Source organism: Elephas maximus, chromosome 3 (assembly GCF_024166365.1).
Source record: "Elephas maximus indicus isolate mEleMax1 chromosome 3, mEleMax1 primary haplotype, whole genome shotgun sequence".
In the NCBI taxonomy this organism is placed as follows: Eukaryota; Metazoa; Chordata; class Mammalia; order Proboscidea; family Elephantidae; genus Elephas; species Elephas maximus.
This window is the reverse complement of record NC_064821.1, coordinates 9,981,512-9,995,414: the sequence shown is the minus strand read 5'-3', so window position 1 is coordinate 9,995,414 and position 13,903 is coordinate 9,981,512. Positions and strand designations below refer to the sequence as shown.

The window sequence follows — 13,903 nt, the reverse complement described above, 5'->3', positions numbered from 1 at the left end:
GGGGTTGGGCTGGTGTTGAGGCTGAGGATGGCGATGTGGAAGGACAAGGGTTAAAGTTAGGTATGGTCGGGGGAATAGGCAGCTTTGCCTTATTTCCCAACACTGAGAGACCAATAGCTGCCTCCTTTGGAGCTGCCCAATGTGGAAGCCCTGGGGATGGGGACAGAGATGAGGATAGAGGCGGGACTGGGAAGGAGGACGAGGTGGGGTTGGACTGGGAATGGCAGTGAGGATAGCAATGCAAACGAGGGTAGAGGGAGGATGGAGATGGGGTTAGGAATAGGGGTGGGAGAGGGTTGGGAATGATGATGGATTGGGAATGAAGGTGGCGATGGGAAAGGGGTTGGAGAAGAGTCCAGGATGGAGATGCAGTGGGGTTAGGAACGGGCTTGGGAATGATACTGGGTGGGAGCTAGGCCTGGGAATGGGATTGGGAATGGAGATGGGAGTGGAGTCGAGATTGATGGTAGAAAGGGGTTGGGAATAGAGTCGGATAAGCTTGAGAATGATGGGTTGGGGATAGGATAGGTGAGGCTGGGGAAGGGGTGGGGAGGATATGGTGATGGCATTGGGTGGGGGCAGTAATTGCGTGGGGGTAGGAATAAGGTAAAGGTGGGGGTGAAGATGAAGATGGGGTGGGGCTGGGGTTTGATGGGGGCAGGGCTAGGGTGGAGTTGGGGTGAGACAGACAGACAGACATGTTGGTGAACTGGAGGAGACACTGCTGGCCTGGACTCACCCTGTCCTCGGCCCCCTCTTCTTCACAGATCTGGGACGTGGTGGAGAAGGCAGACATTGGCTGCACCCCGGGCAGTGGAAAGGACTATGCCGGTGTCTTCACGGATGCAGGCCTGGCTTTTCAGACGAACAAAGGCCTGAAGACTGACCAGAGGGCAGGTGAGAGTGCAGCCAGCACCTGGTCCATGGAGAGACAGTGCCTCCACTTCCCAAACGCAGGAGGCAGCGGGGCTTAGTAGTTAGGAGCAGGGTCCTGGAAGTTGGGCACCTGGGTTTAAGTCCTACCTCTGCCACTAACTAGCAAACCACTTCTCCTCTCTGAGCCTCAGTTTGCTTATGTGTCTAATGGGAACAATGGCAGCCTGAGTTTACAGCTGTTGTGAAGAGTAAGCCAAGGGCATACAGCAGGTCCTTAATCCGTCATATTCCCACTCCTCCTGCCCCTCAGATCCTGAGTGCCCGAAGCCAGCTGCCCGCCGACGTCGCTCAGTGCAGCTGATGGAGAAGAGGACAGACAAAGGTGGGAGTCCTCCGCTGGACCCTAACCCACTCCCCACCCCTGAACCGGGCCGTACAGGGTCCCAGCCTGGCCTTGTAGGAGCAGAAGAGGGAGGAGGGGAGAGCCTGGCCAGGGATTAGTTCTCCCTAGGGTCTACCCTGAATGCCTCCTGCTTCGAGGCACCGCGGCTGAGGGTCTGATGGGCTCCCACAGCGGGCCAGTACCAGGACAAGGAGCTGCGCAAGTGCTGCGAGGGCGGCATGCGGGAGAACCCTATGGGCTTCTCATGCGAGCACAGGACACAGTACATCTTAGGCGAGTCCTGCATCAAGGCCTTCCTGGACTGCTGCCACTACATCACCCAGCTGCGGCTTGAGTACAGTCGGGACAGCCCCCTGGGCCTGGCCAGGAGTGAGTTTGACTGCAGGGTCTCGGGCGGAGGGGGACCGGGCGGAGGGGGGCCCTGGTCTGAGGGAAGGACACCCCTATCTGATGGGGGAGGAGGTCCTGTCTGATGGGAGAGGAGGTCCTGTCTGATGGGGGAGGATGTCCCTGTCCCTGTCTGAGGGAGGAGGGGGTTCCTGTCTGAGAGGGGAGGATACTCTGTCCGTTGGTGGGGGGATGTCCTGTCTGCAATATGGCATTTACAGAAAGGACAAGAGTCAAAACTGCCATTTGCTGAGGGGCTTTGAACCCCAGTGTTGCCAATCACACCTTTTCTTAAATACCTTTCAGTACGTCTTGAGATATGTGTTTCAGCTGGGATGGGCATTGTCAGAACTGAATTTAGAGAAGGCACGCCTGAGGCCACTCAGTGCCTTTTGCAAAGATCGTCTCAGCAAAGTCACAGTTCACAAACCTGTCCAAATTTCACATTTTAATAATGTTACATGAAACCATCACTGCTCCAGTGAGCGCTCTAATTCCAACCAACCAACCCATTGCCGTCGAGTCAGTTCTGACTCATAGCGACCCTACAGGACAGAGTAGAACTGCCCCATAGATTTTCCAAGGAGTGCCTAGTGGATTCAAACTGCCAACCTTTCAGTTACGAGCCATAGCGCTTAACCGCTACGCCAACAGAGTTTCTGTAACTAGCCGTTTGGAATTTTCTTTTGTACCTCCAGTCATTTTCACAGGGGACTGGAAATCTGTTGATCAAATTGGGCTGGAAAAGCAGAGGGAAGCGTGGGTGGCTCTGGAAATTGTGAGGAAATCCCTTTATCAAGTACAGAATGAAAAGTAATGAAGAGGAATACCTTTGCTTTAAAATTAAGGAAAATTAGAGAGTTTGCACAGTGGCAGGCTGGCAGACGAAAGCAAATATGAAAATCCCTTTTTTTTTTTTCCTTTAATGAATCTCAACCGAATAGAAAAGTTGGAAGTGCAGTATCGACTTTTTTTTTTTTTAACCATTTAATGTCTCATCACCCTGAAATAGTCAATTTGGGTTTCCTACAAGCAAAGATATTCTCCTGCAGAACTACAACCCAGTTATCAGAATCAGGACGTTAATGCCCACTCATTAGCAGCGCGGAATCCAGTCAGCTTGTTTACTTTTAATCACGGTAGATACATAAGTAACAAATCGTTGGCCGTTTCAAGATGCTTCCAGTGTACAATTCAGCGAGGTTAGGTTTATCATGTTGTTCAACCATTACCTTTATCCATGTCCACTTGTCCTGTCCCATAATCCAGTTTTTGGTCCTTTGTAGGAAAACGGTGCAGCTCAGACGCAGGCATTGCGTTCCCTTGCCCTGGCTTTTTAGTCTGCTCAATCTGTGAGAGCGCTTCAATTTTTCCCTGATTTTTGTGACCTCGAAGTTTTGGAAGTTTGCCAGTTGGTGTTGAGTCGATTCCAACTCATGGCGGCCCCGCGTGTGTCAGTGTAGAACTGTGCTCCACAGGGTTTTCAGTGGCTGGTTTTTTGGAAGTAGATGGCCAGACCTTTCTTCCAAGGTGCCTCTGGGTGGACTTGAACCTCCAGCCTTTCAGTTGTAGCAGCTGAGTGTGTTAACTCTTGGCACCACCCAGGGACTCCTTTTGAAGGGTATGGACTGGGTATTTGTGGAATGTCTGTCAATTTCAGCCTATCTGATGCTTTGTCATGATCAGATTCAGGTTTTGCATTTGGGGCAGGAATATCACAGATGTGATGCCGTGTCCTTCATAGCAAGAGACACATGACCTTGAATCATCCCATTACTAGGGTTGTTAACCTTGATCGGTTGATCTAAGTGATATCTACCAGGCTTCTCGTCTTTTTTTCCTTTACAGTTATAAATTAAAAAAAAAAAGTAACCATCACAACATAGCAAAATTTAAACTAAGGGAGATTAAAAAAAAATCAATTTTCATTTAGCCTTTAAGATAATGAGTGTTGACTATTATATGAGAATGTAGGATTTTGGAGTATGTCTTCATCATTTTTGGGGGAGGGGGGCTTAAAAATAAGCAGCCATTGACCAAAAGGCCAACGTGGGCAAATATTTCTAAATTATTTTAGTTGGAAAAACTCGCTCTCCACTCCGACCACCAAATACATGCTGTTGTTGCTGGGTGCCGTTGAGTCGAATCCGCCTCATTTCGAAATGTAGGATGGAGGATTAAACTAGAAAATACACTAGGATTCCCTGGGAGCAAATGATTGCTCTTTTCTCTGTGTGTATCTCATTCCCCATATATATAGAGCTTATATTATTATAACTTTTATATTGTATTAGAGTTTATAGTTAGTCTATTATAATCAGTATATCGTTATTACATTATATGGGTCCCTGGGTGGGTTTTGCTGCTACAAATCCCTCGTGGGCTACTGAGGAAGCTAAGGGGATACAGGGGAGGCGGGTCTGCGCTAACCCCAGATGCCTCCCCCAGGTGACCTGGATGAAGACATAATCCCAGAAGAAGATATCATTTCCAGGAGTCAGTTCCCTGAGAGCTGGCTGTGGAGTATAGAGGAACTCAAAGAGCCAGAGAAAAATGGGTACGGCTGGGAACCCCCCACTTCAATCCCACCCCTAGCCCAGTTGAGGCATCAGGTTCTTCTTCTGTCACTGCCCCCGAAGACCCCGCCATTAAATCTACCTGTGCCCCCAACCTCCCCTGCCCCCACCCCAAGGTCCCTGGGTGGTGCGAATGGTTTGCACTCAGCTGGTAACCCAAAGGTGAGTGGTTCAAACCCACCCAGAAGCTCCGGAGAAGAAAGGCATGGTGATCCGCTTCCATTAATATTGCTGTTGTAAGTTGCCATCAAATCGATTCCGACTCGTGGTGACCCCGTATGTGCACAGAGTAGAACTGCACTCCACGAGATATTTCAAGGCTGTGGTCTTTCTGAAGAAGATCCCCAGGCCTTTCTTCCGAGGTACCTCTGGGTGGGTTTGAACTGCCAACTTTTCTGTTAGTAGTCCAGCACTTAACCATTTGGGCAGCCAGGGGCTCCTCCATAAAGGTTACAGCCAAGAAAACCCTATAGAGCAGTTCTACTCTGTTACACATGGGGTCGCCATGAGTCAGAATAGAAACGATGGCACAAGACAACAAAAGTAAAACCACCCCAGCTTCCCAGCTGCTCCTCCTTTGGAATCACTGTGGAACCTCACAGTTCAACCTGGAACACTCCACAGTTGGGCTTCTTACCTGTACCTGTGCCCCCAACCTGTCCCCATCAGCCCCCCCTCCTCTAACGCCCTCGCCTCTCCCCTACCCCCACCCAGAATCTCCACGAAGGTCATGAATGTGTTCTTGAAAGACTCCATCACCACCTGGGAGATCCTGGCTGTGAGCTTGTCGGACAAGAAAGGTGAGGGGAGATGGTGGACCATCCTCGGGAGGAGGGGACCCTGGGGGCTCTCGGGATTTTCTGGGTGACTTACTGCCTCCTGGTTACTGCAGAGGTGTCAGGTGCTGACGTGGAGGACTGTTGTGGTTGTTGTTAGTTGCTGTCACGTCTGTTCTGATTCACGGCACCCCCATGCGTGCAGAGCAGAACCGTGCTTTATAGGGTTTCCAGTGGCTGATGTTGTGGAAGTATATCTACAGGCCTTTCTTCCAAGGCACCTCTGGGTGGACTTGAACATCTATCCTTTTGGTTAGCAGCTGAGCTGGTTAGCCATTTGCATCACTCAGAGGTTCCAATAATTGTTTGTTGTTAGTTGCTGTTCAGTCAACTTCAACTCATGGTGACCCCATGTGTGCAGAGCAAAACTGCTCCAGAGGCTTGGGGAACATCTAGCTCAATTGGCATGACATAGGTTATAAACAAAGTGTTCTACATTCGACTTTGGTGAGTAGTGTCTGGGCTCTTAAAATCTTGTGAGCGGCCATCTAAGATACTCCACTGGTCTCACCCCATCTGGAGCAAGTGACAACGAAGAAAACCAAAGACACAAGGGAAAGATGAGTCCAAAGGACTAATGGACCACAACCTCAGCCTCTACCAGACAGTCCAGCATAGCTAGATGGTGTCCGGCTACCATCATCGACTGCTCTGACAGGGATCACGATAGAGGGTCCAGGACAGAGGTGAAGAAAAATGTAGAACAAAATCCTAACTCACAAAAAAAGACCAGACTTGCTGGCCTGACAGAGACTGGAGAAACCCCGAGAGCATGGCCCCTGGACACCTTTTTAACTCAGTAATGAAGTTACTACTGAGGTTCACCCCTCAGCCAAAAATCAGACAGGCCCATAAAACAAAATGAGACTAAATGGGCACACCAAGCCAGGGGCAAGGACGAGAAGCAGGAGGAGACAGGAAAGCTGGTAGTAGAGAACCCAAGGTTGAGAAGGGGAGAGTGTTGACATGTCGTGGGGTTGGTAGCCAGTGTCACAAAACAGTCTGTGTACTAGTTGTTTAATGAGCTAGTTTGTTCTGTAAAACTTCATCTAAAATAAATTAAAAAAGAAAGAAAACAAAACAAAGAAAAAAGAACTGCTCCATAGGGTTTTCAACGGCTGTGATCTTATGGAAGGAGATCACCAGGCTTTTCTACCAAAATGCCTCTGCGTGGGTTCAAACCACCAACCTTTCAGTTCGTAGTCAAGCGCTTAACTGTCTGTGCCACCCGTGGCTCCAAGCCTGTGGAGTATATCGTCTCTAAAATGGGTGCTTTTGCAGCAACAAAAACTCTTAAGGGGTGAAGTCGACAAGCTGGCAGGTAAGATGATTAAGAAAGGATAAAAGCGGAGCAGCGTGAAACGCATGACTGAAACACCAGGGGCAGATGCAGAAATGGACAAAGCGTGGTCCCTCTTCTATGTACCTGTCCCTACCTAACCCCCCAACAAACATCGTGATGTGAGAACCTGCCTCCTCCACCACCACCAACTCCAACTCACGGCGCCCCCGTGTGTCAGAGCAGAACTGTGCTCTGTGGGGTTTTCAGTGGCTGAGTTTCTAGAAGTAGATCACCAGGCTTTTCTTCTGAGGTGCCTCTGGGTGGATTCAAACCGCCAACCTTTCAGTTAGCAGCCAAGCGCATTAACTGTTTGCACCACCCAGGACTAACTAAAATCCCAGGTCACACTTAGGCCAGCCATATTTCAAGTGCTCAATGGCCACCTGGGTCCCTGGATGTCACAGTCAAAGTCCCTTTAGTTATTCAGGCCCTCTTCCCCCCTACATATCTATGAATAAAACTACAGAGAAAATGGAAATCACTAAGTCAGAGCAACTCCCAAAACCACTACCATTCATGAGGACATTGTCATGAAAAGTATTATCAATCACAGAAATACAACCAGAATGTTCCTGAGAAGTAAGGATGGCGAGACTGACTCATTTACTCTGGGCGCGTCATCAGGAAAGACGAATCGCTAGAAAAGGACATTCATGGTTGGAAAAGTAGACGGTCAGTGAAAATGACGGAATCCCTCCATGAGATGGGTTGACGTGATGGCCACAACCACAGACTCAAACATACCAAGGATCACGAAGATGGTGCAGGACTGGGCAATATTTAGCTCTGTTGTACACGAGGTCACCGTGAGTTGGAGCCGATTTGATGGAACTTACAACAGCAGTCTATAGGGTTCTATAAAGACAGATGGAGATAGGGAAAGCTCCCGTTATTTGGGGTGTTAACAGAAAAATCTGACAATGCTTATTCTATAGAGTGTATTTGGTTCCAGAAGAGACTCATGAATTGGCAGCACGGACTCAGTGAGGCGTTCTCCCCAGACAGAAAAATGCTGGGAGGTTTCGGTTTTGTTTTGGTGAAAACATACACAGCAAAACACACTGCAGTTCAACAAATTCTACAGGTACAATACAATGACACTCATTACCGTAGTTAAGTTGCGCAACCATTTTCACTATCCTTTTCCAAATTATTCCACCACCATTAAGATAAACTAACTGCCCCATAAGCTGCTCATCTAACCTTTCGAGTTGCTGTTGTCAATTTGATCCCGCACAGATAGTTCTTAAAAGAGTATGATGCTCAAGGCAGACATTTTTTTACTGATTAAGCTAAACTACGGTTTGGTTTAAAGATGACTTCAGGGGATAGTTTCAGTTTAAGGTTTAAGGATGATCTCAGGGCAATACTTTCCGGGGTTCATCCAGCCTCCCTGGCTCCGAAAACCTGGATTCTATGTGAATCTGAAATTCTGTTCTACATTTCCCCCTTTTGATCAGCATTCTATAGAATCTTGGATCCAAATGTTCTGTAACGGTAGCCTGGCACCATCTAGTTCTTCTGGACTCATGAAATGCTGGAAGTTTTTACAAGAAATGAGAGAGGGAGACAGAACATAATAAAACAAAGCATTTTTCATCTATTTTGACATATCCTCAGGTTATGCAAGTAAACATTTAAACTTCTGTATTCAAAAGGGTTTAATATCTGAACTACAACTTTTGAGCAAACCAGAATGTGGGTATAAGGAAAAGTTTGTGTGTACTAGTGAGGTTACAGGACAGAGAAGTTTCAAATGGAAGGAGGGCAGGGGTGGAATCATCCAAGCCTCTTTAACTCTGGGAGTCCCTGGTGGTGCAGACAGTTAAGTGCTTGACTACTAGCCAAAGGGACGGCACCTTGGAAGGAAGGCCTGGAGATCTGCTTCCCAAGGGTCAGAGCCTTGAAAACCCGATGCAGCAGGACTACTCTGCACACACGGGCTCGCCATGAGTAGGAACAGACTTGGCGGCAACCAACACCACCACCCTTGTCAGTTTGTGGTACTATAATGGCTTCTGTGTTGCTAGGATGCTGGAAGCTATGCCACCGGATTTCAAATACCAGCAGGGTCATCCCTGGTGGACAGGTTTCAGCAGAGGTTCCAGACTAAGACAGACTAGGAGGAAAGGCCTGGTGACCCGCTTTCAAAAGGTCACAGCCTTGAAAACCCCACAGAGCAGAGTTCTACTCTGACACACATGGGGTTGCCATGAGTCAGGGTCGACATGATGGTAACTAAGAACAGCAAACGGGGAAACTGAGACCCTGGGAGGAGCAGGGACTTGGACCAGAAGCCTGGCCCTGTCCGCCCCGCCCTCCCCCTGCCCCTGATGCTGTGTGGTCTGTCCCCGCCTGGGCAGGGATCTGCGTGGCCGACCCCTACGAGGTCAGGGTGATGCAGAGCTTCTTCATCGACCTGCGGCTCCCCTACTCTGTGGTGCGCAATGAGCAGGTGGAGATCCGAGCTGTCCTCTACAACTACCAGAAGGATAATATCAAGGTGGGCCCCCAGGGCAGCAGAAGCCTGGTGGGGGCCTGGGGGATCCACGCACACACGCCTCTCACCTGACACCCTCTGTCTCCCGCAGGTCCGGGTCGAACTGCTCTACAATCCAGCCTTCTGCAGCATGGCCACCGCCAAGAAGCGACACCAGCAGACCCTGACCATCCCGGGTGAATCCTCAGTGTCCATGCCTTTTGTCATTGTTCCCCTAAAGCTCGGCCTCCAAGAGGTGGAGGTCAAGGCCGCTGTCTACAACCAATTTGTCAGTGATGGTGTCAAGAAGACCCTGAAGGTCGTGGTGAGTCCTTGGGGGACCTGCTACCGCTTGAGCTTTCCGAAAGGCTCCTGGCAACCCAGGTGGGAGATCCAGGCTCTGAGACACCAAGAACCAGTGTCCAGCTTAGGATCCTCAGAGGATTTAGAAGTTCAGAAGCAGGGCCGGGATTAGGGTGAGGAGAGTGAGGCACTCACTTCAGGCACATTTTGTGGCGGTGATTGTTAGCTGCTGTCAAGTCAGCCCCCAACTCGTGGCGACCCCATGCATGACAAATGAAATGCTTTCTGGTCCTGCATCATCTACATAATGGGTTGTGGGTCAGACTGTGGTCATCCATATTGTTTTCATTGGTTGGTATTTTGGAAGTAGATTGCCAGGCCTTTCTTTGTAGTCCATCTTAGTCTGGAGGCTCCGCTGACACCCGTTCAACATCCTAGAAACACACAAACCTCCACTGACATATGGGTGGCGGAGGCACATGAGGCTGGGAATGGAACCTGGGTCTCCCGCGTGGAAGGCGAGAATTCCACCGCTGAACCACCAATGTCTTCACAAATTAAAGTAGCCCCTGTTTACTGAGTACTTACTGTGTACCAGGCACTGTGCTAAGTACTTCATGCAGATGCTTTCGTTCAAGAGACATCTGGGAGGCAATAGGATTGGGTCCCTGCGTGGTGCAAGCGCTTAAGGAATTGGCTACTAACCAAAAGATTGGCAGTTCAAACCTGCCTAGAGGCACCTTGGAAGAAAGGCCTGGCAATCTGCTTTTGAAATGTCACAGCCATGAAAACCCTATGGAGTGCAGTTCTACTCTGCACATGTGGGGTCACCATGAGTCAGAATCGACTCGAAAGCAGTGGGTATGGTTTTGGTTTTTTTTTGAGAGGCAATGGGCTAAAACACGGTCCCTGGCTCCAGACCGCCCAGGGTTCGAACCCCAGTTTTTCTCTACAAGTTGTGGGGATTTGGCAAGTTTCCTAACCTCTCTATACCTTAGTTTCCCCGTTGGTAAACTGGGAATGCTAATGGCAGCACCCATCTCACTAGCTTACTGTGAGGATTAAATACATTATCCTGTGTAAAATGCCCAGGTCTATATGGCCCAGGTACATCTTAAGAATGCAAAAGGTCTTAGTGTTGTTACTAATTTTCATTGTGTGATTAATTGGCACAAGAATATGACGAGATAGATGTCTGTATTGCCTCTTCTTTATAAGGGAGGTGGGCGAGGCACAGAGAGGTTAAGTCATAGGCTCTCAGTCACACAGCTGGAAAAGGGCAGAGCGAGGTTTGAACCACCCATCACACCTGTGCTAGAGTGGTAGTCCAAACAGCACTGCTGACCATCTGTCTGTCTGCCTGTCCTGTTATTCACCCAACCCCCTGCCCTCCTGAATGCTGCACAGCCGGAAGGAATCAGAGTCAACAAAACTGTAGCCGTTCGCACGCTGGATCCAGAACACAAGGGCCAAAGTGAGTCACTGCAGGAGAGGGCCTGGGCATGGCCTGGGGCTGGGGTGCAGGGCCTGCGGGAGGAGGGGCTGCAGGTACCATCCGTGTATCCCATTCGCCCGGCAGACGGAGAGCAGAAAGAGGAGATTCGAGCAGCCGACCTCAGTGACCAAGTCCCGGACACGGAGTCAGAGACCAAGATCCTCCTACAAGGTGAGATGCCCTTGGTCCTTGGTCCTGACCCCATGACGGCCAGGAAGGCGTGGGGGCCCAGAAGGGAATTCCATCTAATCTTAGGCGTGTTTAACCACTGTGGAGTCCCTGGGTGGTATATATGGTAAAGACGTTCAGGTGCTAACCCAGATGTTGGAGGTTTGAGTCCACCCAGAGATGCCACAGAAGAAAGGCCTGGCAATGTACTGAAAACTTAGCCATTGGAAACCCTTTGGAGCACAGTTTTACTCTGACACACTTGGGGTCCCCATGAGTTGGAGTTGACTCAGTGGCAACTGGTTTGGGTTTTTTTTTTTTTTTCCAGCCTCTGCAGCTCCCTCCTGGACTTCAGCTAGAACAGCCCCTCTTTGACCTGTTTTATAGGAGCCCTGGTGGCACAATAGTTAAGCGCTTGGCTGCTAACCGAAAGGTTGGCGGTTCAAATCCACCAGTCCCTCCATGGGAAAAACACCTGGCAATCTGCTACGGTAAACATCACACCCTAAGAAACACTATGGGGCAGTTCTACTCTGTCATTTAGGGTGGCTGTGAGTCAGAATCGACTCGGCTGCACACAACAGCCACAGAGAAGACTCTAGGCTGTATTTAGTCTGGCAACTAGCATTTGCTGATAAAGAAGTTTCAGTCAGAAGCAAGGCAGTAGGAAATCAGAAATACTGCAACTCATTGCTCAGGATGGAGGATTAGAGTGAGGGGGGCCAGGAGAGGGCTGCAGGCTGTGAGGCCTTGGGCAAGATGGCCCCTCTGGGCCTTGGTTTCTTCATCTGTGAATGGGGCCAATAACAGTATGGCCATCAAAGGGTTGCTGGGAGGACTGAATGAGATACTACATGGCATTCTCTTAGAACAACCAATCGCTGTGGAGTCCATTCCAACTCGTGGCGACCCCATGCGTGTCAGAGTAGAACTGTGCTCCCTAGGGTTTTAAATGGCAGAGTTTTCAGAAGCAGATCAACAGGCCTTTCTTCCGAGGCACTTCTGGGTGGATTTGAACCACCAACCTTTCAGTTAGCATTCAAGAGTGTTAAACGTTTACCACCACCCAGGGAGTCTCTCAGGATACTCTAGTAATTGCATTACGCATTATATAAGTACTGATGACTCTTGTTGCCAGAGTTAAGGTCCCCGGGTGGCACAGACAGTTTGCACTCATGCAGTGGTTAAGAGCTCGCCTGGTAACCAAAAGGTCAGCAGTTCGAATCCACCAGCCGCTCCTTAGAAAGCCTATAGGGCATTCTACTCTTTCCTATAGGGTCGGTATGAGTCTGAAGTGACTCGATGGCAGCAAGTTTTGGTGCTAACCTAAAGGTTTGCAGTTTGAACCTGCCCGGCAGCACCACAAACGAAAAACCTGGCAATCTACCTCCATAAAGATTATGGCCAAGAAAACCCTATGAAGCGTGGGGTCACCATGAGTCAGAATTGACTCCAGGGCAATGAATTTGAGTTTTTTTTCTTTTTCTGGATACTGGTGTTAGTTTTCCATGTAACAAAAGAACCCAGGGACCAAGGGTCCCCTGTGAAGCAACAACCCCCCCGCCCCACCCCGTCAGGCCGGTCTGTCACTCAGCTGTCCTTGAGTCCCCCCACTTCCCCAGCCCTCAGCTGCCCCTGAGCCCCTCGACTTCAGCTAGTCTGAGGCTGGGACAGTGGTGATGCTCCGACCCTCCTTACCTCACAATGAGTCACCTGGCTTGACTGCTGTCACCCCCTCCACTGCCACCGCAGGGACCCCCGTGGCCCAGATGGCAGAGGATGCCATCGACGGAGAGCGGCTGAAGCACCTCATCGTGACACCCTCGGGCTGTGGGGAGCAGAACATGATCAGCATGACGCCCACCACCATTGCCGTGCACTACCTGGACCACACGGAGCAGTGGGAGAAGTTCGGCCTGGAGAAGCGTCAGGAGGCCCTGGAGCTCATCAAGAAGGGTTGGTGCCCCCCTCCACCCCGCTGAGTGCCCGCCCACCCGCCCTCCAAGGGGCCTCTACCCTTCTGAGCCTCCCTCTCCCCCTGAGCCCCCTCCCCTCTCTGAAATATCTCCTCCTCTGAGACCTCCTCGCCCTCCCCTCTCTGGACCACCCTTGCTCCTCTGAGACTCCTACCTGAACTCCTCTGAGGCCCCCTCTCCCCTTTCTTAGTCTCTCTCTCCCTTTGTGAACTCCTCCCACTCTCTGAGACCACTTTCCCCCCTCTGAGCCCCTTGCCCTCTCTGAACCCCTGGACCACTCCCCCTCTCTACTTCCTTCCTGGCTCTGAGGTCCACCCCTCCTTAAGTTCCCCTCCCTCCCAATATACATCCCTTCTTCCCCCTAAAAGGGAGCCCCTGGTTGCACAGTGGTTAAGAGCTTGTATGCAAATGAAAGGGCCAGGAGATGAAATCCACCAGGGCTCCTGGGAAATTTGTGGGGCAGTTCTGCTCTATCCTTAAGGATCGCTGAATCCGAACTGACTCTACAACAACGGTTTGTCTCCCCTGATAGAGCCCATCTTTCCTCTCTGAACCCCTGTGCCATCCTTCACAGAATCCCCGTCCCCTATCTAAGCCCCTCCCCTCCGTTGTGCACCCACCCCAGCCCCATGCCCTCCAAGACACTGGCCCCTTCCCCGCAGGGTACACCCAGCAGCTGGCCTTCAAGCAACCCAACTCCGCCTACGCCGCCTTCCTGAACCGGCCGTCCAGCACCTGGTGAGTCTCCGGGAAGACTGGCCAACCAGCCCAGTCGTGTGTGCCACAGGGCCAGGCCCCGTCACCCGCAGCGTCTAGGCGCCGGCTGGCGGAGGGACCACTAGCAGTTGTGCCCCAGGAGCTCGTGAAACGCGTGGTCCTAGCCCTGGAGAACCCCGCACTGGGACGGATTCGGTAGCCTGGATCAGGCCCCGCCCCTCGCTGCTGATTGGTTAGCTGGGACGGCACTCTCCGGGTCCCACAGCCGGTTGGCTTCTACTGCCTTAGAGCCCGCCTAACATTGGGGCGGACCCGAGGGCCCGGGCTGGGCTCCGCCCCTATTTG

The 13,903-nt window shown here is 50.8% G+C and overlaps 1 protein-coding gene and 1 long non-coding RNA gene across 3 annotated transcripts in view; one reads left to right on the top strand and one right to left on the bottom strand.

Moving 5' to 3' along the window:
- The window catches only part of LOC126072008 (complement C3-like), a 38,417-nt gene that overhangs the window by 10,079 nt on the left and 14,435 nt on the right, over positions 1 to 13,903 (top strand). The window contains exons 15-25 of the mRNA XM_049876584.1: positions 768 to 897; positions 1,187 to 1,258; positions 1,451 to 1,648; positions 4,115 to 4,223; positions 4,957 to 5,042; positions 8,784 to 8,923; positions 9,012 to 9,224; positions 10,610 to 10,676; positions 10,782 to 10,868; positions 12,618 to 12,821; positions 13,504 to 13,579. Of these exons, the coding sequence (XP_049732541.1) occupies positions 768 to 897; positions 1,187 to 1,258; positions 1,451 to 1,648; positions 4,115 to 4,223; positions 4,957 to 5,042; positions 8,784 to 8,923; positions 9,012 to 9,224; positions 10,610 to 10,676; positions 10,782 to 10,868; positions 12,618 to 12,821; positions 13,504 to 13,579 (1,382 nt within the window). The remainder of the gene's footprint in view (positions 1 to 767; positions 898 to 1,186; positions 1,259 to 1,450; positions 1,649 to 4,114; positions 4,224 to 4,956; positions 5,043 to 8,783; positions 8,924 to 9,011; positions 9,225 to 10,609; positions 10,677 to 10,781; positions 10,869 to 12,617; positions 12,822 to 13,503; positions 13,580 to 13,903) is intronic.
- On the bottom strand, positions 5,037 to 13,758 carry LOC126072022 (uncharacterized). 2 transcript variants are annotated; one of them, XR_007516441.1, is made up of 3 exons: positions 13,577 to 13,758; positions 12,564 to 12,693; positions 5,037 to 7,275 (listed from the first exon to the last, which is right to left on the bottom strand). It is a non-coding gene; the product is annotated as an uncharacterized LOC126072022 (long non-coding RNA). The 2 variants fall into 2 exon arrangements; XR_007516442.1 differs by lacking the exon at positions 5,037 to 7,275 and adding an exon at positions 7,292 to 7,957.